This window comes from Aptenodytes patagonicus, chromosome 8 (assembly GCF_965638725.1).
Source record: "Aptenodytes patagonicus chromosome 8, bAptPat1.pri.cur, whole genome shotgun sequence".
NCBI lineage: Eukaryota > Metazoa > Chordata > Aves > Sphenisciformes > Spheniscidae > Aptenodytes > Aptenodytes patagonicus.
Genome location: NC_134956.1, coordinates 4,138,628 through 4,164,484, shown reverse-complemented (window position 1 = coordinate 4,164,484; position 25,857 = coordinate 4,138,628). Strand labels below are relative to the sequence as shown.

At 39.4% G+C, this 25,857-nt stretch overlaps 1 protein-coding gene across 13 annotated transcripts in view; it reads left to right on the top strand.

Moving 5' to 3' along the window:
* ATP2B2 (ATPase plasma membrane Ca2+ transporting 2) overlaps positions 1-25,857 on the top strand; it is a 446,707-nt gene that overhangs the window by 288,571 nt on the left and 132,279 nt on the right. For all 13 annotated transcript variants that reach the window (XM_076346016.1, XM_076346010.1, XM_076346023.1 and 10 more), the window contains one exon: positions 23,224-23,421. In XM_076346016.1, coding sequence (XP_076202131.1) covers positions 23,224-23,421 — 198 coding nt within the window. The remainder of the gene's footprint in view (positions 1-23,223; positions 23,422-25,857) is intronic.

Sequence of the window (25,857 nt, the reverse complement as noted above, 5' to 3'; positions counted from 1 at the left end):
CTAAGGCACATGAAGGCGCACAAGTCCATGGGAGCTGATGAGATCCATCCGCAGGTCCTGAAGGAACTGGTGGATGAAGTTGCTAAGCCACTATCCATTGTATTTGAGAAGTCGTGGCAGTCTGGTGAAGTTCCCACTGACTGGAAAAGGGGAAACATCACCCCCATTTTTAAAAAGGGAAAAAAGGAAGACCCGGGGAACTACAGGCCAGTCAGTCTCACCTCTGTGCCTGGGAAGACCATGGAACAGATCCTCCTGGAAGCTATGCTAAGGCACATGGAGGAGAGGGAGGTGATTCGAGACAGCCAGCATGGCTTCACCAAGGGCAAGTCCTGCCTGACCAACCTAGTGGCCTTCTGTGATGGAGTGACTATATCAGCGGACATGGGAAGGGCTACAGATGTCATCTGTCTGGACCTCTGTAAGGCCTTTGACACGGTCCCCCACAACATCCTTCTCTCTCAACTGGAGAGGTATGGATTCGATGGGTGGACTGTCCAGTGGGTGAGGAGTTGGTTAGATGGTTGCACCCAGAGGGTAGTGGTCAACGGCTCAATGTCCAGATGGAGGTTGGTGACGAGTGGCGTCCCGCAGGGGTCCGTACTGGGACCGGTACTGTTTAATATCTTCATCAATGACATAGACAGTGGGATCAAGTGCACCCTCAGCAAGTTTGCAGATGACACCAAGCTGAATGGTGCAGTCGACACGCCAGAGGGACGGGATGCCATCCAGAGGGACCTGGACAAGCTCGAGAAGTGGGCCCACGTGAACCTCATGAGGTTCAACAAGGCCAAGTGCAAGGTCCTGCACCTGGGTCGGGGCAACCTCTGGTGTCAGCACAGGCTGGGGATGAAGGGATTGAGAGCAGCCCTGCCGAGAAGGACTTGGGGGTACTGGTGGATGAAAAGCTGGACATGAGCCAGCAATGTGCGCTCGCAGCCCAGAAGGCCAATCGTATCCTGGGCTGCATCAAAAGAAGCGTGTCCAGCAGGTCGAGGGAGGGGATTCTGCCCCTCTACTCTGCTCTGGTGAGACCCCACCTGGAGTACTGCGTCCAGCTCTGGAGCCCTCAGCATAAGAAAGACACGGACCTGTTGGAGCGGGTCGAGAAGAGGGCCACGAAAATGATCAGGGGGATGGAGCACCCCTCCTATGAAGAAAGGCTGAGAGAGTTGGGGCTGTTCAGCCTAGAGAAGAGAAGGCTTTGGGGAGACCTTATTGCAGCCTATCAGTACTTAAAGGGGGCTTATAAAAAAGATGGCGGCAAACTTTTTAGCAGGGCCTGTTGCGACAGGACAAGGGGGAATGGCTTTAAACTAAAGGGGAGTACATTTACATTAGGTATAAGGAAGAAATGTTTTATGCTGTGTGGTGAAACACTGGCACAGGTTGCCCAGAGAGGTGGTGGATGCCCCATCCCTGGGAAACATCCAAGGTCAGGTTGGACGGGGCTCTGAGCAACCTGATCTAGTTGAAGCTGTCCCTGCCCACGGCAGGGGGGTTGGACTAGATGACCTTTAGAGGCCCCTTCCAACCCAAACTATTCTGTGATTCTATTCTGTGATTCTATTCTATGATTCTATGATAGCTGTGCAGCGGATCTGCCTCTCTGGTTAAACGTAACTTCCTCTTCACCTGCATGTCCCTGGTGTCCTCAGAGCATTTTCTGTCTTTGCGTCTGCTGAACGTTGCTACCTCTTCACACCTGTTTCCTCCCGTGATCATAGTGTTCATCCTTAGGTTTGTAAATCAGAGTGTGTAAGTAAGTTTCTTATATCTTGTGTTTTTAATGGAAATGTTGAACTCAAATTGGATGATAAAACACCATTTATAAGTAACATTTGTATGGGGACTTATGAACTCAAGCCTCTTATAGGGCATTTCTTTTCCCTATAAATAATGTCTTTTTATTTCTTCATTTGTATTTCCTTTATTTTTCCTTGTGGCCTTCACCACAGCTATCTGCTCCAAGGAACCCAACTGATTATATGCAGGAATATTTGCTTTTTGCTGGTTTGCCACATCTTGTATTTCTAAGATATTTTGTGGCAGTGATGCCTGGTGTAGCGTATTCCTGGAAATTTGACCCCCCATTTCAAGACTTCCTTGAGGTTTATAAGTTTTCAGGTGCTGCAGAATTTGGCTTTTTTTCCTTCAAGGCTTGATATCCACAGTTAGTGCTGCAAAGCCAAATAAAAGCCAATATCAGTCTGAGTTTTGACAAAAATATTTCAAATCCTTTTCATTGGCTGGAATGGTAAATGAGCCAAGGAGAAGTATTTGGTGGTTCTCATTGTAATTTTCAATTTGTTGTGTACTTAAGGCAACTTGTCCACTGACTTAATTGAAAGGAGTAAGATGAGTTGGGTCAGAATTGTTTTATATACTCAAAGATTCTAGTGGTTGTGTGTTGGTTGTCTGTATGCTATAGAGTTACAGCTGCTGAACTCTGCATCCTTATTTTTAGGATCTACAAGATTTTACTTTTACGTTCAGCTTGTAAAATCTTAGGAAATGAGATTTTTTTCCTGAGCCTACCACTTTTAAAACACTGGGCAAGAGAAGTTGCCGTGTCTTACAAAAAACTTCCCAGGCATTGGGACCAAAACTGAATGGTAAGAAATAGAAATGAACTTTACACTACAGATCTGTAAAGTTAAAAGTGTTTCTTAGGGTTTTTATTATAAACCATTTGCTTAATTTAATTTTTCAGCCAGTTTTTGCAAGCAGCACAATTAGACAGAATAGATGGATAATTTCCTTGTCAGTTGCAGCTTTTTGCCTTGCATATATAGCTTGCATATAAAACTGTGTAATTACCTTTATTGAAAAAGAAAATAATGGTTTAGAAATTAGCTTAGTCATGCAGGACAGTTTGGTAACTTGTAAGCGCATCTTGTGTTTTCCAAAGTTGCCTTTATTGGGAGCTGTAAGGGTATAATTGAAATAGGATTGAAAAATCCTTGAGGCATTGTACCTCAAGGCAGATCTGTTGCTCTATGATTTGTTCCTACTGCTTATGATACCTGGACTCAAAATAATTAGTAAGGCTTATTCTGTAACTGTAACCGTGTAGATGATTTCATTTACTCATTTTGGTAAGGGTTCAGAATCTGATCTAATTTTAAGTATTATTCATAATGGTTTGGATGGATATGAAGTCCACAAAGGCTTGTATGACTTCTTTGCATGGTTTGACATCTACATGAAGCCTTCGGATGAGATGACCTGGGCTGATGTGCTTGGTTTGTTTGTATTCAGCTCAGCCCTTCTTTTATGTCAAACAAATGTCTGAAGACTTACAGTGGGAATTTGGGGCAACACTTCTCCAGTACCAGCTTCATTTTGGTATCTATGATTCATTCTTAGGTCCATGTGCACTCGGGAGGGAGAGCAAGGAGACAGTCTATCTTGGCATAAGCTGTATTTTTGGCAAAATTTGTGTTCAGACTCCTCTGAAAAGTTATCTGGGAATAGACACACTACAGACCAGATCATACTTGAAGTTCTAGGTAAACTGATTTGCTTAAAATTGAGCATAAAAATGTCAGCATATAATAGTTAACTAAAAGGGAAGATAAATACCACAAGACACAACATTTGAAAATATCTCGGGGGGGGGGAACAATTGGGAGAACACATTAATGATAGGAGCCTGTTTGCTTGCTTATGGTTTAGACCAGACTGTGGGGTTGTCTGGGGTTTTTTTGTGTGTGCAGAAGTATTTAATTAAATCTAAATATAATCATCCCTGTGGTATCTTCCGGCTTTTTATGTTGCAGACTGCCCAGAATGCTTGGGATTCATACATTCTGTTAGTTTGCTGACAATAAAAAAAATTTGGAAGGCCAGGTCACTTGTAGCATTTCAAGAAAAAGAAATACTGCCACTTGGTTTTGAAACATTTTGCTTCCTGGCTTAGAATTTTATGTGTTGCAAAAGTGAGTGCAAGCTGTGAGCAAGAGCAATCAATCCGCTAAATAGCAGAATTATTAGAAATCTGCATCAGAAGTGAAATAAGGATTACCCTGAGATATAAATGAATGCAAAAACCCTACAACATTTAAAATACTTCCACAATTACTTAAATCCCTCTCTACGTGTATGTTACTTTCTCAGCTTCAGTTCCAAAAGTCAGTGGTTATTTATTTTCTGACAGTATTTAAAGATGATGCTTCTGTACTTACCGTTCCTAGAGGTCTCACATTTTTTTCCAGATCAGAAGATTTATGGCATGAAGAGTTCCAAAATAAAAGACCTTTAATGTGATCTTTCAACTGCATGTAACTTTAGAAATAACTGGCAGGTAGATTACATTTTCTGAAAGTTTCAAAAGCGGTTATATCCGTTCTATCCAACAAACCCTCAACAACAGAAGTGCCAAACTGAAGCCGGCACGTCCGCAAAAATAGTATCTTTACTCATCCTTAATTTTGTGTTGCATGTTGGAAATGAAAGGTTTAAAAATCACGCAGGCATGTCCTTCTCCTACTTGTCCATTAATTGTAAATAGATTCCAGTAGATTTCTGCGTTAAATCAGTTTGCTGACAGTGAGCCACAGAAGCTCTGTGCTTGGGAGAAAACTGATTTCTGCCAGCGTAAGCCATATAGGGCAGCGCCATTCTCTGGAGATGTGTTTCCACCAGAGACTGTTCCTTTATTGTAAAGATACCATATCTTTTTGTCCAAGTATAATTTAAAAACCGTTAAATGCACTTAGGTGGGTTTTACACCCCCACCCTTTTGAGAAAAACCAGAGCTTCGTATCTCAGCTTTGTGTTTCATATTTCTACTCAAGTGTTCACATTTATAGTTTACACCTTCCCTTGCATCAGCGCTGTGGTATCCCTGACACGTTTTCTACATTTGTGTATATTCTTTCTGTCTCTGTATACATAAAGGGATAATTATGTGGAAGACATATGTGAGTTAAGCAAGAATAAACACTTTTGATCTATGTTATGACATTTATTGTACAAACTTTATGTAATGCATGGAGATTAGTTTCTTCTTTTTTTTTTTACAGAAATAAAACTTCCTGAGATTTGTGAAAATTCAAACATTTGAAATATATAGGCATGTAAGGGTCAAGAAGTATTCTGCTGTTAATAGCTTGAGCGTTATGTTATGCAAACATTAGAACTGTAAAAGCAAAAAGTGTGTGGCTGCATTTGCTGTGAGGATAAACAATCCTTGCTGTGAGGATAAACAGAACCTTCTCGCCATCGCTGGCTTTTGTACAGGCCGTTAACGTGTAAACCTGTGGTTGCCACTGTAGTGCTACAAATTAAGACTTTTAATTTCAGTAATTTTTGTAGCACTGATACTATGTGAGATAGGTGCTTGTAAACATACGCTCTTTGGAGACTTTTATGTTGATGCTGAAAGTGTTGTTTAGCAGTTTCGATGCTTTAAGCTGTGACTATTGCCACCCTCTCTAGTCCCCAGCTATTTGTTGCCACTGGTTTTCAGTGTCAGCACAGCTGTTTGTGTAACTGCGCTCGGAAGTAGATCTGGAAGAATGCCTGGCTGGCTCAGGAGCCGACCTTAGGGTGGGCAGGGGAAAAGACGTATTTTACACTTGGCTTTTGTACCACTATTGCGTGTGAATTTCAGGAAAAATTAATGAACTCAGATATCCATAATGACTTGTATATAGCATGGGATATGCCAAACGGAGATGTAAATGGCTTTATTTTTCAACACGTTTGTGTTTTGCTGGTCTTCAAACACAATTCAAATCCCCACTGTGCCAGAAAGTAGACTAATGTCTAATCATCGTTTATAAACACTGTGGACATAGGAGAGGGAGAGAATATGAGAAGCTTAGATGATATCACACAGATCACAGATTATTAATGTTTATTGGCAAACAAACAGCCTAATGACCACGCATGGTTTTCAGGTAAATAAATATGTTCCAGAAAGCATCCCGTGTTATCGTTCCTGGAATTACAGCTTTCAGACATCTTGCTTGATCTATCTGAAGGCAAATTCCAGACAGAATTTTACTATTGAAACAAAGCCTCATGGTCTACTGTAGCACAAGAACATTTGGTCCTCTATTTTATACCGCTAGAAAAATTATATCCCAAAGTTTCCAGAAATACAATACAATATTAAAGGAGTTTCCTTCTGAAGAGCAAATGTCCAGTCCATTACATACCAGTGATGTGGTAGGTGAAGAGCAAAGTAGCCTGCAAACAGCTTAATTACCTGCCTGTTTGCAATTTGTTATTTTCTCCTAATATCCGTATGGTTCAAATACTACCTTCTGTGCACTTTTCCCCCTTTAAGTGGTTGCTTGTAAGGCAAAAGCTTGGCTGTACTATTTTTTCCTACACATAAAGGAAATTGTGAATTGAGAAAGTGCTTTTGAAGCCAGGAAAATTGAACTGTAGATACCACTTTTCTTTGTTTTTAAACAGCAAGAACACCGATCTGATTGCTTGGTGTTCCTTCCTCGTGCCCCAGGAATCTCTCTGTTATCCCTCTCACACGGAGACATCCCTCCATGATTAACTCTCTGTCACTCAGCTCAGTTTTCTGACAGCAAAATGAGTGCTGTAGCAGAGTGAGTCATGGCTGCAGAAAGCCATTTCAAGGACAAGCCAAGGGTGTTGAAGGCAGCAGCCTGATAAAGCCGGGATTCAGGACCGGTTCAACTGTTTTCAGCCTTAAGGACTTTGACTTCAAGAAGCTGAGGCCTCGGTAGTGAAGCCAGACTCTCGTAAAATCAACAAAAGCAAAATCTTTAGATGCAGTTTCCTGTTGAAATTTTGTAGTTCGCTCCTATGATGTTGCACAAAGCAGCATTACATAAAGCACAGCAGATGCAGTCTGGATTCAGCATGTAACCAAAACCAATGTGGAGTGCCATAGCAGAGGAAAACAGAGATATATTATAAGGAAAAAGAATTTCAAGTGGGGGGCTGCCATGCAGCCTTAATAACTGCCTCAGCCTAGCACTGACCTTTTTTTTTTTAAGTTTAAGAAGCTTTTAAATAAGATTTATGACTTGGCATTGCATTTGGTTTCTGTGATCTGTTGGTCCTAGCAAGTGCAGAGTGCTGCTCTGTTGGGGAGGAAGGGCGTCTCTGCCTGCACGTGTGCAGGGAAAGGGGCACCGTAGCAGCAAGAGCTCTGGCAGGAGTCAGGACTGGGCAGCGTGCTTGGGCTCTGAACCGTCTGCTTACCCCTGCAGTGAAACTGCTGCTTACCTCAGAAGCGGGATCAGGCTCTAAATTAAGTGTTTGTAAAGTAAAGCAGTCCTGGAAAAATCTGCATCTTCACTGCAGTTGGAGATAGGTGATGACAGCATGTATCCAGCTCAGATTCTTTGATGGTTAACCACTAAGCCGGGACACCACAGGTGTCAGCACTGGTTACCTGCCTGCGCGGGCATGTACAGAATCCTGCTGGGGCTTATACACCTATTGCTGAAGCCTGAGGTCCTGTGGCTTTACCATCGTTAGTTACATGATTACGGTTAGATGAGTTCGGTGCTGCTGATGTGGGCTATGTGTATGCTGAAGTCAGAGGCATTAAGTGCCTAATGCTGCAACCAGGCAGAGGGAAGTCCTTTCTAGCGAGGGAACTGGAGAATCCAACAATGAATACACTTTCAAGGCATCATTTTTTTGAGAAAGTTGGTCTGTATTGGTTCTGGTTAGATGTTAATTGCATTAGTTGCTGTGTTTGGTTAGTTACATAACATTGTTATTAAATAATATTGTATTCACAAGGTAAAAGCATATTATGCGGACTGGATTGATGGTTTTGTATCAGTTAATGATATCACCTGTCTTCTTCCACCACTGGCAGAGGAAACATTTCACATTTTACAGATCTAGTGTTTTGATACGGGTGAGGACGAGAGGACACGTGAGCTCTATGAAGCGTTCTCATGCATATGTTTTCATCAGTGCAGATGATGGTCTTTTATCATCCTGACTGCATGTAACAAGAGTTCAGTAGGTAGTTATCTATAGGTGAAGAGCCTGTGTTTTTATCGTATTGGAATTATAACAAATTAACAAACTGGATGAGTTAAAGATCATTTTCAAGACCCGGAATCTTTCATCTCAGTTCACTATGAGCAAATTCAGCATGACTCAGGATTACCGTTTCACGGCAAATCAGTCCAGTCCAGTCCAGAAGTAGGGGGAAAGGTGAGGGAATCAAACATAATTGGTACCCTTGTTGAATGAATTGCTTGGATATCAAGATCTGAATGAAATTGTAATACCGTCTCACTTTTGCCAGGCAGGTCTTGAACATGGTCAGAGTTTGGTAGGTCCGTGTAAAAGGAGCTTGAATTACCCATCCTGGGCTGTATCAGTCCTCTGAGGCTTGGCCGGCAGTGAACTTCATATGCACTAAGCTTAATTGCAAATAAAGGCTGTGACACAAACAAAGCTCAGGAAGTGAAAAGATGAATGCTGTTAGAGTCTTTTTATGTTGTGCAAGCCTGTTTCCATAATAACAGGAATTGTTCATTTTTCCAATAAGTTCTAAAATCTTGAAGACACATAAATGGAGAGCGGTATTGGTACCTGGTATTAATAGTCTCACGTAATTGCTTTTGAAGTTTTTTGTTGGCTGCTGTTTTTTATAATCATTAAAGAAATAGACTGTTTTTCTTAAGATTTTTAAAGTCTTGCAACATGAGAAATATCTTGTTTTCTTGAAAGGGCTTTTTTTCAATGTCATTCATAAGCCTGCAGAGTACATAGTATTCTATGGCCATCTTTGAAGACATCAATTCTGACAGCATATGGATATTGCTACATGCTAATCTCCCAAAATTTTACTTACTTTGTGCTCGTGCTTCTCTTTTAAAAAAGCAAGCAAACAAACAAACAACCAACCACCCCACCAAACAGGTGTGTAACATTAAATAACAGTTGTGGCCTCAGAGGATAGACAATTTCCCTAAAGCGATTAAGAAGTTTCAAGGAGAGAGTGAGGATACACTGAGCAGTAGAAACTGAGAGGGAAGAAGGAGGAGCTATCTGATATTTATCAGTGGCATTGGTTTCTTTGAGATAAAATGAAGGGGAAAATAAGGAATGTGGAAAAGGATTCAAAGGGAAGAGGGAAGATCTGTTAAGATGAGCTTCAGGAAGAGCAGTAGACGTAGGAGGCACATAGGAAGGCAGGGAAAAATATAACTATGTTTAACAGAAGGGATAGCAGAATTAGGGCAATTAAAAAAAAAAAGTCTGCCTTTTAGAGTCCTGAATATTTCAGCATGACCATTCAGTTCATCTCTGCTTATCATTTACATAAACTGTAGAAAACAAATGCATGCTCAAGATGTCTGCCTGAAAGGAATGACTTTGTCCTTAGCCCTGTTACTTCAAGGTGTTTGCACTTTCTATATTCATCAAAATTATTTCATAATAGAATAGTATGTTATCAGTGCTATTTAAACTGATAATGTTCTCGAAATATTGCTAAGGCGTACATTGAAAGTGTGTCTGATTTTCTTGTCTTTGTCTCTTGTTTAGTGTTGATGTGTGTCGTGCTTAAGGGATGTATTAATGAACCTTTTTTTTTATCCTGCAATGACAATCCTCTAGGCCCAGTCTCTTCATTAATGAATAATGATGGAACAGAGTAGGAAGTTGGGTCATTTTATCCTTTAAGTGCGATAAACAGTCCTGAAGAGAATGCTGCATTGCAGCTATAAGCAAAATGGTTGTACAGATGACAAAATACTTTTGAATTATAGCCTGCATTTCTGGAACGTGCTGGGTTTTAGGAAAATTGCCAGTTTCCCAAAACATTTTTCTTAAGAAAGGAATCTTTTTTTGTTGTTGTTGTTTTTTGCTATTTAAGAAAGACTTATTCCAGTGCCTTCTATTCTATGAACTTGGAAACCTGAGCTTCAATAAAAATATAAAGTCACTTATCACGCTGTGTTCAACAGCCATTGAAAAGGACTTGGGAAGGCTTCTGTTTCATAATATTTGTATAGCAGTTGGCTAGTAGTAATCTGCATAAAATTTTGGACACTGACCTTACTGTGAATTTGGACTGATTTCCCCCAAAACATTTTGTGTGAGGCAGAAACCATACAAGAAAAATAAGCTGACCAGTTAAGCAACTGTACAAAGGAAAGCCTACTCTGCTACCTAAACAAAGCGTATGAAAATCAGAATAAGATTTCCAACTGAAGTTACTAATGGGACAAACTAACACCTCTAGGTTAAGTCATGTAAATGTTTTAAATGCTCCTTTTCTTGGGGTGAGCGTAACTGGGATAACTTCATTTTTTCCATCTTTTTCAGAGTAAAAAATGTAATTAAGTCCCTAAGTAGTGGTTATCTAAATCTATGCCTCTGTGTTACAAGATAAAAGGTCTTTGAGTGCCTAGAATTCTGCTCCATTTTCATATAATAAGAAGTTGGGTTTAGTTGCTTTTCTTTAATCTCTTCTTGCTTATTTTCTGTTTCTTGGTCTTTTTGTTTCTCTACTTGCAAGAATTTGTTTCTAATTTGACAAATAAATTATTGCGTTCTCTTGTTGCATGATGTGTGGCTTCAGCTCCAAGTATCCGTATTGCCATAGCTGTGGGATGAGGAGGTACATGCTGTAGCAGCAGCTCTGGGAAGCTGAGGTGAAAGTGGTCTAAATCAAACTGAGTCTAAGGGATTTACCTATGCTCAGCCTCTGGATTTATTCTGGAACACCTATTCCTGATTAACCATTATGGATTAACTCTTTGTGTGGATGTTCTTATTTTGGATTAAGAGTACCTCTTCCCAGTTGAGCTGGAATGAGCAATGAATTAATGGGCTGGAAGGAAAATGAAATGGCTAGCACAATATAAACATAGGTAACTGCTGTGCAAGGAAAATGGTTAAGCCATAAATTGATTAAATTACTTCCAATCTGAGATCTCATTTTAAATAAAAACATGTATAATGAAGGTTAATTAATAACTGTAGGGGTTATTTCTGGGGCATTAAGAAGATGTGATTTTTGTTTACTCACTGAAGCTGCCCAAGGATGGTTGTTAGTATGAATTTGGTGCTTCTATTATGATACAAGATCATATTTTGATTTCTGCTAATGTGTCTAACACAATTTCATAAGTGTTTGTAACGTGAGCACACTTCCGCCAGAGCTTTGATGCAGAACTGCCTTATTACATTCTCTTGAATGTGCGCTTGCCAAAAGACACGCAAAGTTTTCAACTTCTCAAACCATAGAACACAAAATTAAAAAGGTGGACAAGTCATTCTTAACATCAAGAACACATAGATGTTATGACCAAATAAGTGGGATTTGAATACAAATCCTTTCCCACTTTTGTCACCTTGAATAGAGCTTCTTTATACTTGAGCAGTTTTCAGTGGCTTTTTGGATTGCTGGAACGCCGTATAGAATCCCTTGTATCCTTAAAGTGTTTCCTACTTTTGTCATCAGTGAGAACTGGGTTTTGGATCTGAAGTCTTCTCCTTTCAGGAGTCTCCCAGGGTGAGCTCTTGCTACATGCTTGCTGTTTCTGTCTCATGCTTGCCTCTGCTACCTTGCATTCCCACAGGTTTGAGCTAACCAAGGTCAGTAGCTCTAGTTACTTGGATGCCCCTGCCCAACTGAAAGGGTTTCCACTTCACCCCGGCGATAAAATGCAAGATGAGATGCAGGTCAGACTCAGTTTTCTACAGAATATACAATGAAAGATATGTACTCGATAAAGAGTGAAAAACAGACTAGTGAGATACTTTATTCATCTGTGGAGAAAACTTATGAGCAAACCTTGATTAAGTCTTATGTGTTCTAGAATATTTCTATTAAGATTTGATTTTGAAGTGGGACCAGTTTGATGTGCGTAAAAGTATATGGTGTCCTTGACTGGTTCTGACTTACACTCTCGCTACAGCTGGTGACTAGGAACCCCTTCCTTGAGGTACTTACTTTGTAATTTGATTTAGTATTTGATTTGCACTGGAAAAGAATCTGGAGAACTTCAGTAGTGATTATTGCATTCAGATTAGGTTAGTTACGTTGAGGGCTAATCAAGGTGATTGACAATATATGCTTCATATGAGAGAGAGTCTATTCTTTTGGGCTTTTTAGTGTGCTAAAATAGGAGAGGTCTGTGGGTGTTGTTTTCCTAATGGAGTTCTGTTGCATGTAGGTGTGAGAAGAAAATAATGTTGTATCCCACAGTACATCTTGGGATTGCTTTGGGCGCAGCTTATATTTTCTAATCATTCAAAAATAAAACAGGAGTCAAGGAAGCATTGTGACATTATTAAAAAGGGCATCTCTTGGTATTATTCCATTTTTATTGCGCTTTATATAAGGCTGAGAACTCTTTGGAGGAATAACATTACATCTGTTCCAATAGTGCCATCATCCCAACTAAAACAGTGCTACTGCTCTACTCTGCTGCTCTTTTACACCTAGGCAGCTTTTGTGGACTGAATTAACTAATTACCAGAAGACTGGAAAGTCTTGAGATTTTCTTTGCCATCTTTTCTCCACTTATCTAGAAAATGGGGCAACAGGGAGCTTGTTTGACTAGCTAAATTATCAGTACCCAGTGAATCTAAACTTTGACTATATATCTGTGTTCAGTTATGTTACAGTTATTCACTGTAATAATACTCACGTTGGCACCTTTGGATGAAATTTTACAGCTTCTTTCCCTTTTATTGTTCCTCCAAGTCTCTGTGGTACTTAAGTCCACAGGAAAGGCAGATGATGGTCTAAAGGATGGGTCCTACTTGTTTATGAAGAGAATGGAGCAAATGGGTAATGCTGAGCGCAACGGTGTTACGCAGGTAACAGCACGACAGCGTGTGTGCTATGTTAGAGGTTTCAAAGGTCTACTTTAATGTTCCTGAGCAGTGGAATGTAATCCATTGGATGCTCAAAAACTGTCTTATTATCTTACTGTCTGCTCACAAGCGGAACATTGTGGTTTTAAGTGACATCATTGTCACTTGCAGGAGCAATAGTTCCATTTAATGTTGCTTGCGGACGGCATAATGATCATAGCACTTTTTCTTCGGTGTTTTCACTTTTTTTTTAGGTACCTTGAATACTCTCCTGAATACACAGCAGCATAAGATCCACTATAGCAAATGCCGTGCCTCTTCCAAAGGCATAGCTTGAAGTGAGTACAGTTGCTGTGTAGCTGACAAGCCGACATTACTCACAGGAAAAGCAGATGACACTGACAAAGGTAGCAATGAAATTAAGAAGAGTTGCGAAGTAGCAGCACTTGGAGGTAACACCTCAGAAAAATGCAGCTCGTTGCTATCTGGTTTATTTATTGTTTATTCTTAAGTGAGGGTGGGAAAGAATCATGCTGTGGAAGCAGACTCGGCAAAGTGGTTTTTGGTATTTTCATTTTGACTGTCTTACAGACATCACAAAAATGGCTCTCTTCAGAACGTAAGATTTCTCCTTCTGTTATTTGTTTTAATGTGAAAGATTAAAACATGTATATGAGGAGTTAGCTACCTTAACCTACAAATTCCTGGCCTCATCTAGAAAAAAACCTCTTTTCCGTGCTGTTGTTATGAGAGCATATGTTGTTATGCTGTGTTACTTTTAACCTTTCCAGTAGGCTTCATCAAATAAATATGAGCTATAGACCCTTGGAACTGTTTATACTAAAGAACCTACGGTGATTGCAGTGACAAATAATAATAGTAAAGATCCTTCCTATAAAGAGAGAGATGCATAGGATTCAGGATACTGCATAAGAGCCTCACGCTGTACTGACTTAGAAGTCTCTCTAATGTGTCTTCAGCTGCATAACGTCGTCTTCTCTCAGGCCGTGCTTTCCCAGTGGCACATGCTTTATTCCTTGGGCATTTGCTTTCTCAGATTATCGTGACTGTCATCCTGAGTGGACATGTTCTGTGGAACCGAACAGAAAATCATGAGAAGTCTTTAGCGAGTCTAGGCCATATCAGCTGAAAAGTACATCATAGTGTGGAGAAGCCAGCTGAGGCTCTCCTTAGGATATATTCAGCTGTATTGAATTTCAGTCAGATGGCCTCAGTTTCTGTGACATTTCATTGACATATATGTCCTTTGAACATAATGTTTTACTTGCAAAACTTCAAGTGACGTGAAGTTGTACTGTGATAAGAAATGAGAAAAATTGAAGTTGAAGGCTTTTTATCATTATGAACAGTGGACAGTCTAGCAGCTATTTTTGTAATTGTGGGTTTCTTTGTTGTGGTGTTACTCAGCAGCAGGAGTCCCCAGGCTCAGCGTCACCGGTCGCACTCACTTGCTATTGACACTAAGTACAGGCCTGTGCACAGGTGGACATGTGGCTCCATCCTTCTTTTCTCTCTCTTCTGCTAGGAGAGGATCCCAAGCATAGCCTCCATGTTATTCCCTGCTCTACCGCTTGCCCATGGTTAACTCTGGTCCTGCTGGTGGCCCGGTGGTGGTTACCTGTTTGGCTGCACTTTCTCCAGGGCTTAGAGGAGCGCCTGCACACATGCAGCTCCCAGCCAGCGGGAGATGCCTTCATGCAGGCACTTACTTGAGCCATAAAGTCAGAGCCTCCCTGTGGACCGTGACTGATGGTAGTGTTTCCGTTGGGGGACTTGTATTTCCCCAGGCTGTGCTGTATCCACCCAGACAGACAGAAGCTGCCTCTGTAGCAACCAGAGTGGTTTGCTTGTCAGCAGCACTACTCAGACTGTGGTTTGGGAACGGAGAATCACAGATTGATTTCAGGGTCTTTTTTCCCTCCCCATCCCCTGTGTTTGCCATTAACAATACATATGAAGTGGTGAATTTCTTTGTAGGGTCCAGTGAGAGTGATGGTAAGTGGTTATGAAGGTGTGTTAATTAAGAAAGACTTTCCACTTCGACTTCATTATGTGCTCATTTATTCCTTGTTCTTTTTATTGGCTAAGACCTTGGATCTCCTCTGTTATACTTACATAGTTGCTCTTCTCTGCCATTACCCGATTCATATGTTAGTGCTTTTCAAGCCTGATCCTACAGAATAGCCAGCAAGGGTGTCTTAAGCCGTAGTTGGGGATGCTTGGTTTGATTTAAATATTAAGGGCAAGAAAAAGCTTTCACATTATCTGGAACAATGATATTATAACTCAGCATTGTAACAGCATGTTTTTGATAGTATTTGCCTCATACTCTCCGTCAACTTCATTGAAATGGTCCCATCTCATACGTCTGTGTTTCAACTGGAAATTGGAGCTTTGTGGGTAATACATAAGCCTGTGCAGAGGGCATTTGTACAGTCTACTCTAAATCATAATGTTACCGTTTGTGGGAGTGAAATCCTAGCTCTGTTTAAATAACCAAAAAAGACGTTTGAAGAAACTGTCTCAAGCTTTTGACTACCTTTTCAATTGCATGCCTATATTTTTCTGGAGGAAGGGGCGGGGAGGAAAGGAACCATTACATTCCCCCGTTCCCTCTCCGCCTCTTCCAAAAAGCCCCAATACCTGCTGAGGTTACGTGATGCTGAACAAACCCAGAGTACCCGGTATCTGTGGGGTATCCCACTGGCTTGGGGTTGGTTGGCTTAGCTGCAGTAAAAACCTTTCATAACTTTTAGGTTAACTGTCTCTTTGTGCTAGGTGAAGATCTGCACTGTTACTGCACTATATAATGCAACAAGGAATTTTTTAATTACTTCTTCATTATCTGGTTGGTAATGGGTGGGAGCTGGATGGTGGATATACATACTAGATTATTAGTATTTATTAGTATTGCTGCCCTGAATCTGTAATGACTTTATTGTACTTGATACTACCTCAAGATAGAACAAAAGAAAAACATCTCCAGGAGCCTGTGGTACACAAGATGAGACATTTGAAAATGGTGTAACGATTATTGAGTGGAGTAAGAGCTCAAGAAATGATTTCTGGCGGGATGATTATCTTCCCCCTCAACAGCCATACTCCCACTGACAGCAGTACATTTGTAAAAAAAGAAATCCTAATTCCTATTTCTTCATACTGGACCTCCAGCTGTCGTTGAATGCTTTGTTATCAGCCTTTGCAGAAAGCTTTTTGTTGTCTGTTTAGGCAATAAAATACTAGTCATCTAGCATGCATATCTTGCCTTTAATATTTGATGTCTTGTCTGTTGCTTTGATACTGGCGCATGGTTATGCACTGCACATAAGTCCAGTCAATAGATAATTATGAAATTGTAGCATGTCTATCAGATGAGTGGCTTTTTTTGGGCTACGTTACAGTCGCTATCGGGAACCATTTCTGGTTCTGCTGTTATTAGTCATCTTATGTAAATTATTTGTTTCCTGGTGAATAGCTTCTTTTCAGAGCAATTTTACTTTAAAAAGAAATTAGAAGAAATAAAACCAAAATGGCTAGATGGGGAAATGAATGAAACATGTTGTGAAGCATTCAGTGCTTCTTTGCAGTACTAAATCCTGCATGGTATCTTGCAGCTGAGTGTAAATCAGGAATCCCTGGAGTTGTGAATTTACTCCCCTGAACTGCCACCAAACTGTCTGGAGCAAGAACTTCAGCTTTTTGCTGCCTCATAAAATTGAGATAAAGTTGCTGATGCATTTCTATAGCTAGAAAGAGAATGAGAGATAGAAACTCATTGTAGAAATGCAAGTTGTTCCTAACATTTACATTAGATGCATCAGTCTACAAGAAAGAATGTTGAACTCTTCAGTTACTTTATTTTTAAAAAAGTCACGGAGATGTATTTGTGTACTTTGTGTGACTTCAGAGTGATAGTTTTGATTGCAACCTATAACAGGGAAGGTTTATATAAGGGTTTTTGTAGTCAGCTTGCTGCTTTTCAGACGCTGAAGGGTGGTCCCTGTACTGTGGGGTGGCAGCTGAAGCCACGGCAGAGCTCAAGAGGGCAGGACATGGTGACTTGGCCAGTTGTTGCTGTTAGATGTGAAGAGGGAGGATGATTAATGAGGAAATGGAGGGGGAGTTAATTCATTTCCTGCTTCTGCCACCCCTGTGCCCCTCTTTTCTTGATGTTGGCTGTTTAGATCTAGCTGTAAAGCATTTGGCTCAAGGAGGTTCTAAATACTGCAAGGGTCTCTTGGCAGCACTGCCAAATGGACTCGTAGAAGTAGTACCACCAGCAGCGTAAAGCTTACAGGACACGTGCTAGATGATTTGTAATTCCAAAGGCTTTTAGTTTTTGGACAAATTTCTTAAAATTTATGTAAACAAATGCAAGCAAGTGATACTAATGAAAACAGGTAATGAGATTCATTACACTTTACAGACAGCTTTGTTGTTCCAAGATTAGAAGGAAATTATTATTTGTTCAGGTTCATTCACTAGTGAAATTCAAATTCAGCTTGCTGAAACTAGTAAGTGCCTTCATTAAATATTCTCCTACTGACAGACTGGATTCCATTAACTGATTTTATTTTAATATGGCCTAAATGGAATTTCAATGTACTGCATCCAAAAATTTTTCAAGCAACATACTTGATAAAACTGGGAGGCCACAGAGGCATCCATTCTAGGTGTGAATGTTTTCACTTTGTGTTTCACGTTTGGTGTGTGTTTTAGCTTAAAACCCCCCCAACATCTTATGTCAGTAAAACAGGTACTTTAACGCAACGTATATTTATGTGGCATACCTGGTACCGAAGCAGGTGTGTGTTTTACTTAGATACCCTTTCAACAAGTGTCATGAAGACTTCATGACCTAATGAAGGCTGATGTTGGATTACATCACAGTGTGCTTGATGGCATCATTATACATAAGGGACAAAATAGACCTTCCTTAGCATTTGATCAAAACCATAACAGTAATCACAGTTTACTGTGCATGTCTCCTTGTCTTCTCCAATTTCTTAGGTAGGGACAGTTTCCTAAGGCAGATCTTGGAAACTAAATCTGTTAGTTACTAGCTATTCATTTGAATTGAAAATTTGACTTTTTCAGCTTTTTCACTCACTAGATAGATAATACTTCTTAGATTGAAGTGGAAGAAAAAAAGGTCTGCTGTCACTTCTAGCTTTTTCAAGAGAGAAGAGCAAAATAGTGCACAGAAATTTGCTTCCAAAGCCAGAGAGTAAAATCCCACTAAAAATGTTGCATGAGATTGTGGGTTTGAATTTTCTATGTTACAACAGCAGTAACTGGGCTAATATTTCTAATTCACATTATGAAGTTCTGAGAATCTATGTGAGAGCTACAGAAGTTGGTGGGCCTGGGCAAGTTACACTAAAGTGTTATGTAGCAGTAGTAATGGCGGGGGTTGTTTCATAGTGAAATGTGAAATAAATGGAATTGGTGAAACAAGGCAAAGAAAATGAAATAATTGTCAAGGTGATGCTTTGTGGTGTTTTACTTCTTAGTTTCCTTGAAGACCTCGGTAATGTGATGCTAGAAATGCTCATCATTTGAGAACAGAGTTTGAGACTAGGGTGATGGGAGCTCATGAGATAACATATAGGTCTGTGTTCTCATAGGAAGAATGCATGCATGTCATATCTAATTGTCATTAGAGTTCACTAACCAAAATAGTTGGTTTACCTCTATGCATTAATTTCAATAGTGGTTCAGCATCACTGTGAAGCCTTTACTTCCCTCGCCGAACAATTTTTTTGCCTTTGAAGTTACATACGCTGTGATTTTTAAATTACATTGTTTACGGTCTTTGCTATTTCAAATTTTTATCTACTTTTCTGCATGCCTCAGAAAATGTACAGAAGAAAGTTAGTAAGTAATGAATGGTTTGTTTGCACAATTAGTGCAAATGTAAATTCTCCATTTCTCATATAATAATTTAAAAAGATGTGAAATATTATCTTAAAAGTGTTATGGGTTTTTTTAATTGTTGCTTTAGTAGTGATGTGCTTTTGCTGTCTTTGTGGCATCAGAATCATTCTCTGTTTGTCATGCTCCATTTGATTGCAGTGGAGATGACTGTCAGAGAAATACAATTTTCCAGGAAGCATTAATTGAAATGGTGGTTTATATTCAGCATGCAGTAACTGACAGATTTAGGTAAGGAACAGAGAAAATTCATTAAGTGGCATTTCTCCAGGTTTTTAATATTTTTCTCCCTCCAAAAAAGAAACAATTAAAACAATTTCTGTATAAAGGCATGCCAGATGAAATCAGAAATGCATTTAATATACTGCATAACATCGTAGAAAATGTTTTCTGTGCAATCACTCCCACAAATTTCAAACAAATTTTAGTGAAAATTTTTGGAAACTGAAACCTTAAGAAATTTTTCAAGTGCTAGAAGCATCAGTAATAAATTTTCACAATATTTCCTAAATCTGTGCATGCTATTTGTATATAAATTTAACCCAAATCTGCATAATCATTCTAAAACACTTGGGTCAAGCAAAGAAGCGTTGTGCAGCTTCCACATAGAAAAGCACTTAAACCCCCCCCCAACTTATGCTTGTGTGGACACATGAACTTAAAACCACTGAGTCTGTGGCTTATTGTCATGCAGAATATAACACGGAAGGCTTCTTCTTTTGCCAGTAACATATGAAGTCTGAAGTCATATTGAACTGGTATCTCCATATTTTTTTTTTTTTTTTTTTAGTCCCCACTGGTGGTTCTTCACTTCCTTAGATGTCTTATATCTTCATATAGAAATGATATTTCAAATTACTTTCATTTGGAATGTTCTTTCATTACTGTCACAGGACTCAAATTAAGGGACAGGCGAGAAATAAAAAAACACATTCAGGAATAGTAATGAAGTCAGTATGCGTAATATGAAAAAAAAAACCATAAAGAAATCTAGCAGCAGGAAAGCCATCTCCTGGTTGAAAGTACTGGTGAGGACAGATGTCCACTTCCAGATCTTGCTGTGCTAATTGACGTTTTTACCATCTGTACTGCCTGTCAGCGCGCACTAGCTGGGAAGCAGCATCCCGCAGATCTGCCAGTGCGACAGAAAGTGTGAGTGACCTCTAATTCTCTTCAAGCGACTGAGTTAGGCTTGCTCAAAACACCTTTAGGACTATTTAAAATAATGCTTCTGAATAAAGCAGAGTATTTGAAAAAGATACGGAGTGCCCCCATTATACCTTCTGCTGGCAATAGTATTGAGAATTAGTGGAAGCTTTTGCAAAATAAACATCTTGCGTTGCCTCAGATTCTCAATCACATTTCCCTTGTATCTCTTCGTACAACTTTGGCTTCTTTATGTATTTTATTGTCCCTTTCTGACTTTATCTCTACAGTAGCACTTGGGACTATTATGTGATTTCATCAACTGCTCTGTAGATTTCTTCATTCCATCCTTTCCTTTCTCTCTCTCTCTAAATATAGGAGTTTATTAGTTTCTGGTGTTCAATGGGAGGAAAAAAAACCCCAAATTTTGCTGAACAGGGTTTTTTGAGTGATGGCCAGATTTCAGGAGAAGGGAAACCTTTTTGTTTGAGCTGAATATTGCATTTCATTTTCCAGCATTTCTAAAGGATTTACAAGAAAATACATTTGATAATGAAAGATGAATATGCTCTTATTTTTAGGTGAGACTGACTTAGTGATTAATTTCACCAAGACCTAGACTTACAGGAAAGAATAAAATCACACACACAATTTACCCTTGTCTACGTATGGGTGTTAAGGAAGACAGTATTTATCATGAAAAACGAAAGAGCACAATTAAATAAAATTTGTCTAAATTCCAACATAGGTTACTTAGACTACAGTCTGGAAGATAATTGTGACCATAGATGCTTTAAACTCAGTCTAGTTCTCAACCTTACGGTGTCTAAATGAACAATTTTTGTCTTGGAGAAAAAGTAGCTCTTTGAGTTCCAGTATCTCTCTTTGCTTCGGAGGCTTCTCAGTATGTACATGTATTCATATGTGCACTATGATCAGTAACATTGGACAGGCTCTGTGTACTTTTTATGGCCTCCTGATGGTAAAGTATATAGCATAATTTCAAAGTCGTGAATTCATCATGTCTAGGTAAATATAATCAGGATTGTTGAAAAATACTGTGGCTGTTTCCTGTACTGTCTCAGCCATCCCTTTCATGCTGTTGACTACCCAGTCACCTGCTTACCTGCTGGAGCTGGCCCACCGCCGTGCACATATGTTCTGTATTGGAAAATAGGCATTTTTCAGGCATCTCTTCCTTCCACTTTCCCATGTGCTTTTGAGTTGTTTCTGTTTCAGGGTTTTGTATTGCTGCTTGTAGATGCATTATATGAACATTTCTGCCAAAAATCCCTACCGCTATCAATGCTGTCAATGTACTTTCCTCTTTATGTATGAAGTCACTGCTGTATTTGGAGTAGGTTGTGTTTTGGGGAACTAGTGCAAATGGTGCGTGCCATTTTTAGTGAAAATCCTTCCTTGTATTGAAGGGCTTTGCAGCCCTCTGAAAGCTAATCAAACTGCGTTTGGTCTCTGCTGAAGGATTGTCCCTACGTCAGATCCCATCAGTGGTGAGTGACTCCCCTGATCTCTCACATGCGTTGTCCTAAGTTCTGTGATCTGCATTGGTTCACAAAAGGGCAACTACCCAAATGGCTTATAGCCTGCAGTTCATGTTTCATAGGGGAAAGCGTTTTCCCCACATCGGAAGCTGACTGGGAGCTCATGGAGGAGCTGAGAGGTTTGACGTGTTATTGTTTGAATCACAGAGAATAACGTAGACGCGCTTTGTAATAGCTGGAACCTGTCAGCGTCGCTAAGCACTAGCTACTGAAAATTAAATGAAGGGAGGTAATCATAACTACAGCATGCCTTTATCTGGGAGAGAAGGATAGCGTTTCGCAGAAGCTGAAGGTGAAATGAAAGTTTGATGAGTTAACCAAGAGCCAGAAGCTACACAACAGCTGTAATTATATACCTTAAGTGAAAGGTGAGTCAACATCTTTGCCTGTACTGTGGCAGGATTGACATCAGAAAAGCATCGCTTTGGTCTTGAGGAAATTACGCTTGGGCCTGGTGCTTTTGTCCGAGAGGTGACTTACTGGCACGTGCACGCTGCTGGGAACAGTTGCACCACTCCTGAATGAACAAGACATAACGCTCAGTACCATTAGCACATTAGGATCCTGATTTCTTTTGCTTGGCATCTTGAAGATGCTGTTAATAGGGCTTTCCATTCCTCAGGTACCCTATAGGTGTCGATATGCTTTGGGGGAGGGAAGGACTTACCCTAAACTGCGTGAGGAGAGGAATCCTTACAGCGTGGGATTGATCATCTCCTCTTGCTCTCTTGCAGGCACCTTTGTAGTCCTCTGAGGTCAACTCTCAATTTAAGTATTTTCGTTGTGTCATGTTAGTGTGAATAAGCATGAATAACTTTATGTTGCTGATCACATTCAAAACCTACAGTTTGTAAATATTCCAATGGATATCAACTATTGTTTGGCAGATATATATAACCACTTATTTTATTGCAGCTCTTTATGCTGCTGAGAGGGGTATATGGGCACCATTATTCTACCCTAACACTTGCAAGTCTTCCCCCCCCGCCCCGAAAAGGCGCTAGACGTGCATACATTAATATAATTAAAAAATAGGAAAAAAAGCATCTAAGTGGGTTTTTCAGTGCAACCACACATTCTTACGCTGTATCCTTAAATGGGAATGTTCTTAAGTTGAAGTATCATGCAAAATACGTGCATTTTTGTATCATTTCCTTTTTACTTTCTTTGCATATATAACCTGTCACTTTGGCTGTCTTTTTTCACTCAACAAAAATTTGATGCAGTTCATTCCAGCGATTGCGTGGCAGTACATATGCAGCAAGAGAGGTTGCTCTGAAGTAGAACAAGACATGTTTTATTGATTTATGCTTTGAGGTCATCGACCTGAGGTCAGAACAAAGATATGTCTGCTGCTTCTACTGATACTACCAAAGGCTGCCAACAGCTATTCCAACTTCATCCCAAATAGAATTTATTTGTGCTTTATGATCTATTTTCAGAAGTCATTGCTTACATGTATGTATGTATCTATATACATAGGTCTTATTAAAGTAAACCTACTAATTCAAAGATTTTTTTATGATTAAACCTGGCAGGAATTAGTACTAAACAGAGTCCATAAGGATTCTGCTCAGAACGTTGACAAATCATCTTGCAAAAGCAGAATTTAAGTGGAAAATCTACCTATTTGTTAATATACCATAGGTGGTACAGCTTGTAGTTGTTCTTGGAGAAATAATTTATAGGAATGCAGATATAAGTGGGCATTTTCTATTTCACTGCAATTTTAATTTATTTTATTTTATTTTATTTACAGGATTAGCTGGCACTGCTGCAGACCTAGAAAAAAGAAAGCTTATTTTTGGAAAAAATTTTATACCTCCAAAGAAGCCAAAAACATTCTTACAGCTAGTCTGGGAAGCGTTGCAGGATGTGACTCTTATAATCTTGGAAATTGCAGCCATCATATCTTTGGGGCTTTCGTTTTATCAGCCACCTGGAGAAGGGAATGAAGGTAAAAACTTTATAGAAGTCATTTGTATAAATTTAAGTAAACCCAGTCCTATATCACAAATTGATTCCATCCCCCCCCTCCAGAAGGTGACCAACAGGAAATTTCCATGTGGTTTGTTCCTATTACCATTACAGCTGGTACTGACATATTTTTTGTATGCTTGACATTTCTTTATGCAAATAGCTGAACCTTGTGGCATGTGCTAAACGAGTTAAAGAAAAATCGTAATATAATTCTTATAAAACCAGAGTATTTTTGTTTCTGTTTTCACCTTTGAGCTTGTGTTTGGTGTTTGTTTATTCATCTTAGATTGTTGTTTACCGCGTTATAGAGGAGAAATATGTAATTGCTTATATGAATAATGTATCCTATATACATGAACATGGACAGGTCTTCAGCTAGTTTATACCAGCTGAAGACTTGAACTTAGTGAAATTAATTTCTTTTAGTATTTTTAGTGATATAGCCTAGCTCAAAAGGCAATATTAGATGCTAGGTCATGTTACTTATAAACTATATACTGCAGAATCCTTCTGTGATATCTGTAGAAAGTTTTAACATCCTGCCCCCTCCTTTCTTTTTTTTTACCCCCTTTGGAAAGTACTCTTGAATTCACATGCTTAAAATATTCGTTCCTCTACATAAATGCAAGATTTCCATTTCTGGCAACTGATCCAGATTCCCCCCTCCCCCCCCCTCTCCCCTCATAGACTTATAAAGCTGGATCAAACATGCTGTGTGAAGTGACGTGAATAGCTTGGCAAATGTATGAAGAATGTCTTCCTCTAAATATAGCCTTGAAATGCTTTTTACATTTGCTTCAGTTTCCTTTGGCTACTTTCCTTGAAGACCCTTCCTTCCTTTTCCATTCACAAGCAGAATAAGCACGTAGCTATGCATAGCTCTTGTAGCGTATTTATGATTCTTTAATCCCTTATATATAATCAGGAATCTTTTGTTGCTTTCTCACTGAATTTTGAATGTGTGACTATTGATTCAGCAGGTGTCTGATTTAGGCATGAAAAGATAAAGGAGTCATTTGTTTTTTAACTGAAGAAAACGTTACTTATTTTTATTGCTTCATATACTGGACACAGTAGAATACCTTGGGAACATTGTAAACCGTGAACGATGCTTTACAAAATTAGGATTTAGTTCTGCAAACTTTTTTCTTAAGCATAAATCTGCAGACTACCCTCTTATTTTTTTAGTTTATTTGGTGGAAAAGGAATTTTGAAAATAGGATTGTTACAGGTTTTAGGAAGAGGGGAATTGTGTCATCAGATGATTTTTTTTTTTCTTCTTACTATTTTGATACTGCATTTAAAATGTTTCTTTTCCCATGGGAAGGTATGATACATCTGAGATTCTGAAGATAGTCTGAAAAGCTCAGCAGCACAGCCTGGGAAAAAATGTTTGTGTTTTCCCACAGCACAGTATTTCATTCAATGGTCACTGTTTTCCCTATGTTTTTAGAATTGTTTTCCTGGAAGGTTTTGCCATGTTTTACACAGGGAGAATAGATCAAGTCAGTGAATATCTTTTAATCCAACTATTTGAACACACTGTAATGTGTTCAAATCCTTTACATTTTTTTGAAGTCTTTCTTTGAGCAGTTGTATAAATGTGGGAGATTCTCTTTCATTTTAAAATTAGTATATTCTAAACTGCTGCCAAGGATACCTACAGTTTATTGGTAGATGTCCTTTTTAAACAGTCATAAGCATTGAAAAACTGACATATTAAGCTTGATTTTGCTATTGGTGAAGTGGGGTGTAGTCATACTTGAAATTGATTTGATGGTTTTGCATAACCTTCAGTAACCAATTATAAAATAAAATTACATGTAGGCTAATGATGAGTGAAATTCAAATGAACTTTTTAAGAAGAAACAAAATACACTGTCTAAATCTTATATTCATTATACATTGCCTTAGATTGGTCCATCTGTGCATTGCTGTTGTAACAGAGACTATGGGGAAAAAAAAATCATATAATACATAACGTCCTCGCAGCAGTCTGCATTATGCCTGATCTCATTTTCTTGAGGTGAGGGGGTAATATTGCTTATGGGATGTAATAGGGAATCCCTACCCAGTGACTGGGATAAGTGACAAATCCTCCTTTGGGAAGTGTGAAAACCTGTATTTTCCTTTTCTGACTCTTCCCAGAATGAAAATTATTCATTGAAATGTACATTTATTTGCAAGTTCTATGCTTTTGCTTGAAAAGAATATGTTTTATTCTGAAAATACAGCCCAATATTAGGAAAGGGAGCTGGCATTTCTTGCTAACTGTCTACTCTTGAACTTGCCCGACTCCTCCACAGCCTATTTTAAAAATTTTTTGGGCAGTTTCTGGATGAACTCAGCAGTTGTGCTGTCCAGCCCCGTGGATGACGGTTTTGTGGGGAGCAGGGGAGAGGCAGTGCCACTC